The sequence below is a fragment of the Pundamilia nyererei genome, unplaced genomic scaffold, assembly GCF_000239375.1.
Source record: "Pundamilia nyererei isolate P.nyererei 1_Seehausen unplaced genomic scaffold, PunNye1.0 scaffold00016, whole genome shotgun sequence".
NCBI classification, from domain to species: Eukaryota; Metazoa; Chordata; class Actinopteri; order Cichliformes; family Cichlidae; genus Pundamilia; species Pundamilia nyererei.
The window spans coordinates 743,444-749,175 of NW_005187417.1; the positions used below are offsets into that span (position 1 = coordinate 743,444).

The 5,732-nt window shown below is 39.4% G+C and overlaps 1 protein-coding gene across 1 annotated transcript in view; it reads left to right on the forward strand.

The window, feature by feature from the left end:
• Nucleotides 1-1,963: 1,963 nt before the first annotated feature.
• Nucleotides 1,964-5,732, forward strand: part of LOC102199233 (uncharacterized) — an 8,107-nt gene continuing 4,338 nt past the window's right edge. Inside the window, exons 1-4 of the mRNA XM_013908897.1 lie at nucleotides 1,964-2,120; nucleotides 3,033-3,152; nucleotides 4,244-4,618; nucleotides 4,758-4,871. Of these exons, the coding sequence (XP_013764351.1) occupies nucleotides 2,039-2,120; nucleotides 3,033-3,152; nucleotides 4,244-4,618; nucleotides 4,758-4,871 (691 nt within the window). The 5' untranslated portion in view covers nucleotides 1,964-2,038. The remainder of the gene's footprint in view (nucleotides 2,121-3,032; nucleotides 3,153-4,243; nucleotides 4,619-4,757; nucleotides 4,872-5,732) is intronic.

A 5,732-nucleotide genomic window follows, 5' to 3' on the forward strand; every position in this document is an offset into this window, starting at 1 on the left:
CACACACACACACACACACACACACACACACACACGAAGGCACAAATATTCACCCAAACAGCAGAAGTTAGGAAGAGGAGTACGACCAGTACCTGGAGTGGAGTTAAAATGGCACATTTTCTGAATTTACCAGGAAGTCCTTGCTCCTATTTTTTTTTTTTGTTCTGTCTCTGCTAACAATAAGCTTGTCTTCCATTTCTGGCTAATGTCCTCACCCTACAGGAGAAAGTCAGCTTATTGGGATCAAACATATTTTTTCTTAAAGCTGAAATATTTTTACATTGCAAGGATAAGTATTTTCTTCCTCTCATGGCATCGAGTGTGAAACAGATAAAACTCGCACTTTCCCATTAAGCATATATTTGGTCATTTTTAGACCATGAAGCATCTGTTTTACCTGAGCCTGTTCTACTCATTTCCAGCTCTGTATGTATTACTCTTCAACTTCAGTTTTGCATGATTCATGGGTGAAAATAGTCCCTGTTTATCTTATACGAGGCCTTTGTGCAGCTAAGTTGATCTTTTACTTTAAATCTTAGCCAAACTTATGGCTAAATCGTATTGCGAAGTCCAATCATTTTTCTTATTTTTACCAAGGTCTTTGAGCGAGCCAGCCTTTTTCTGATTGGCTTCCCCTCACTAACAAAAACTTGACCAGCACGTGGGTGCGGCTTCTATGCTGATAACCATATAAGGACCCTCTCTTTGACATCATACAGAGCGAAGAGCAGAAAAAAACATATGTACCAAACACTTAGAGCCGTTTAAAATTGCTTGTACATACAATGTTTGTACCTCAATGTTTGAGAATTTGGCTTTATTTATTCTAAACATTTGTCACTTGGAAGAACAGAAAAGCAGAATAGGTCCACCTTAATGAAATCAAATGGTGCTGGATAAAAGCTACCTTATCTGCTATTTTTTTTTAGCCTTCTTCATTAAATGAACTCTAAAATTCATTTCAGGGTGACTGAGTTTCAAGTACAAACAGAGCCCAGATCCTAGCCAGGATATTAGTGTGTATGTGAACACTGAGGTTTAATTGATCCTCCACTGCATACACTCAGTTCCTTCACCAGCAGTCCAGCTGACTCTACAGTGTAAATATTGTACATGGACAGGACACGTGTACAAGGGCTGTACACTGTAAATACACATTGTCTATCGTCTTGTCTGGAAGTGTACAAGCCAGTCGTTGGTTATTGGAAATAAAAGCAGTTCAACAACACTTTGTTTCTTAGTCCTTTCTCCATACTCACACCAGCTGTCATTTGTTTTCCCAAGAGCCATATAACTGCTTCGCTTTACCCCAATCAGCTGCAGCTCATCATTTTAAAATTTATTTTTAAATGACTGGATATTTCACCCAGACCAGTGATTTAATAGATTTATTATTGTAGTCAGCTGTTAAGAGTATAACAGCAGTTTGGAATTAATTTTACTTATTATTTTACTTACTGAGCTCATTGTTCTATTTTATTTAATTTTATTCTATTTAATTGAGCATTTTTTTTATTATCATATGCAGCTTTTTTGTCCACATCCTTTTTTCCCATTTTTCTCCAATGTGATTTGAGCGTCTATGTAATAATTTTTCAGTTTGATTTCTTTTTTAGGCTATATTTTTCAGGTTTCCATCATATTGAAGCTCTATGGCTATTGGCAGTTTTTATTGTTTGGCTGCCTTTGCTATAAGGTGAGAATTAATTAATATTTTAACTTAACTTTACCTTTTAATGTTACTTTTAAAGAGTTATAATGAATTACTATAAATGTATTTAAATTATTTTTAAAAAGTCAGTCGTCTTGATTTTAATCACTAAGCTCAGCAATTTTTAATTAAACTTGAAAAATGAATAAAATACATAAAATAGTGTTTTTGTTTGTTGAAGAAAAACAACACTAACCGACAGCGACCTCTACCGGGCAATATGGCTATTTATTCAGGAATCTCTAGAAATCGTCCAATCGGCAATCGGATTCTGTATCACGTGACCGTGCAGCCGCGTAGAAGAAGGAGCAAACGGCAACATCAAACATGGAGGTGTCCCCGTTCAGCTTCACTCCGGAGAGGTACTGGACGGAGGAGAAAGAGAGGGCGCTTATAGCGTTTTTCTCCAGTAAGTGCCACTCTCCTTGGCGGACTCTTTTCACACCGCGTGTAAAGACGTTTTTAAAAGTTGCCCTTTTCGTTGATGTGTCGGAAGCTGCAACATTTGTGGGCAACGGTTGCTGGACGAGACCAACGGCTGTTAGCAATGAGCGACAGCAGAAAGAGACGAGCAATGGCGACCAGCAACTGAAGTCAAGTTAGCTGTTTTTCAACTGAAATCGGCTGAAAAAAAATCAGTTCTCTGCATGTTTTTATGAGCTATTTTCTGCACAATTCAATAAAAAAAACTAAATAAAAACATACTTTTAGCCAATTCATTTAATTTAAATGAGAAGAGCAGACTTTTATATTTAATCTGTATCTAACATTACTCCAGTGGGGGGGGGTTGTCTTTTTTAGATCTGTAGCGTTTATCATAGTGAATAACAGCTTTAAACATATTTTTAAAATGGCTGTTATTAATAAGTGTGTAGCTGTTAATAATTACAGGTTGTTAGAATAATTAAATTGGTGAATGAAATATCCTTCTTGAAGTAATGAATAATGTCTCCAGATGTTCCCACAGTTTTCCACATAGGAATATCTTTAAAATACTGTTATCGTGTATATAACATGGCCAAAGGAAAAACAACTAACTTTAATAGAGACTAGATAGCACCACAAGAGCTAAACAACAACCACAGTGATGAAATTGAACGCAACATTGATGTGTATGTTACTGGGATAGGTGCCAAATTAAAGGAAAAATTACAATTTTTGGACCTTGCAAATGTTGTTTTACATTTTTCCTGCCTGGTTTGGTCCCTTAGACAGAGGCACACTAAGAGTACAAGTTCGTTTTGATTTTATTCTAATTTATCACACTCTAGACCCTGTGAAGCTGCAGGTATTTTAGCTATATCTTTGTTTCATTTCTCAGAGCATAGCTGCCTGTGGAACCACAAGTCTGAGGGTTATAAGAACCGGCAGCTGCGATGGAAAACCCTGGAAACACTGAGGATCCTGCTGTCAACTCTCCCACCTCCAGTCCCATTCACAGGTAAATCAGCAGGAAAATAAACCAAATCTGTCAAACTCATAGACTATGTGTGTAATAAAAGTAAAACCATAAACCTGCATTCTCATTAATGGCTAGCAGGGGAATTTCTGTGCCCAGTACTAGGAACCAAGCTCAGCAATTCCCAGGATATATTTTGGTTATCTGGCTTCATTTATCCTAACAACGGCAATCAGGCAGAGCAGTAACACAGGTGGTTATCAAGTCGGTAAGTTAACACCGGCTTTATTGAGCTAAGAGGACGTTCTCATGAAAGGGTGGTGATGGCAGCATCTGAAAAGAATAAAAAATGCTAGATGATTTTTGACAAAACTATATATAATTTTTGATATGTGACAGCTTTGACAGCTGTTTGTACATTCCGGGTTTATTTCCACTTAGTCTCAGCCTAAGTTTAAATTCTGTTTTTATATTTATTGTTTACCCTGGCTGTTGAACTGCAGCTGAAAGAATGAAACCATTTAAACATGGTGTCAGATAGCTGCTCTTTTCCAGTCTTACTGATCAAAGCACTTTAAGTACAGACCATTAATACGATATTACTGTATCGTGCTTTTCCTCTCTCGCACACACTGCTGTTTCTTTCAGTCTGTATTGTGTGGTTAACCTCTTCATATCGTCTCATAGTACAAGTTTCATCTTACTTTGAAAAATCAGCTGCTGATTTTTCAAAGTAAGAGTACACTTATCAGTAATTGTGGTCAGGCACTGCCAACACCCCTTTCATGTGTACACACAGGGGAAGCCCTGGGTAAACTTAACAAGTTGTTAACCAGCTTTGTGTAACCGCTTATGCTGCTTGTCAGTGGGTATGTTGAGTTCGCTTTGTAGCACTGGGCTGAGGGTAAGCCCATTCAAGCTTCTGTGTGAGTCTCTGTGGCCTCAGTAACCACTTTCCTGATGGCTCAGTCATTAGTCGAATATTTTTAGTAAAATATTAAGTCCATTATTTCAAATTATTGCTATTCTAAAAGTGAGAAAACATGATCCGGGGTGTGCTCATCAGCTGACGAGTGTGAGGTTTGACAGTCAGATGTACCCTTTAACTAATTTATATGGGTTTTTTTCCCAAGTGGAAGACATCAAAAACAAGTTCAAGAATCTCCGTACGACTTTTCAGCGTCAGTACAAAATGGTTAAAGCAAGTAAGGCGTGCAACCCGGACGACGAGTTTGTGCCGCAGTGGAAGCACTACCATCAGCTCATGTTCCTGCAGGGCTGCTGGGACCAGGACGACCCCGCCGCCGGTGAGCCGCCGCTGTCACCACTGAACCCTCTGCAGGAAGAGGGCCAGCCTGTCCTCACCTCCCCAGGACTCATCATCTCCTTCCTCCCCACCCCGTCCACCTCGTCTGCCTCCTCCTCGTCCACCTGTGTTCCCTCCAGTGTCATGATTAAATGTTACTGGACTGAAGAGAGGGAGCGAGCTCTGATTTCTTTCTATTGTGGTAAACAAAAGATCTTTTTCATCTTCAAAATCATGAGTTTTTACTGAAGAGCAGTACATACGTAGACAAAATCCTCAGATTAAGTAACGTTTTGAGTAGTTTCATAGCTGACGGGATTCCTGTGTGTTTTTTTCCACAGAGCACAACTGTCTCTGGAACAAGAAGTCTGAAAACCACAACAACCGTCAGCTCAGACTGAGGCTGTTGGAGGCGCTGAGGAGCCAGCTGTCTGACCACACAGTGTCATTCTCAGGTAAGCATCACCGTTTTTCACTTTTTTGTCTGTTGTTTTCTTACAGAAGTAGCAAACTCAGGATTCTTCACCTAATTGCATACCTCAGACTGTTTGAGGGCTTGTTTTCCCGCAGTTGAACAGTCCCTGCTTTAAAGCTACTTTTTTATTTAGTGTATGTGAATTTAGGCTAAAACTTCCACCATTAGGGGGTGGTTTACTGGTGGCTGTATTGTTTTCTGATGTGTGGTAGTTCTTTTCAGCCTTGCCCTTTCCTCTTTAAGAAATTTGACAGGTTAAATAAAGGTTACATTGACTGGCTGCCCCATCTTGTGGTACAAACTGGTATTACATGAAAGCAGAGCCCAATCCCAGTTCAGCTTCAGCTAATGTCTCCTCAACATCAGTTTTTTTGAATGGCAGTTGCTTCTTCACATTCTCTTGATAAGTTTAGTTATTTTGGAAGCTTTTAAAGGAATAATTCAATATTTTGGTAAGATTTCTTTATAAACCTTGAATGGCTCTCCTGGATTGGGCTTTCAGTCAGTCGAGGAGAGTTATTCCACATCCTGTTAAACCCATTGTACAGAAATGGCTGCAGTTCGTAAAGAGTGAATGAGGCTCTATGGAAATTTCCACCATGTTATTGATAGACATGATGACAAGAACAATAGAGTTCAGGGGCCTGTGCTTCGTACGTTGCTTACTACATCCAAGATCAAATGACACATCCAAGACCAAACCATCGCGCTAACCGTGAGCTCGCTAATCCGGTTCCCCGAACACACCTGCTGTTGACGATTAGTACAGCTGGACGCAGTAATGTGACATCACTGGGTGTCGTAAAAGGGGCTACGCATCGATAGTAGAAACATTGATCGG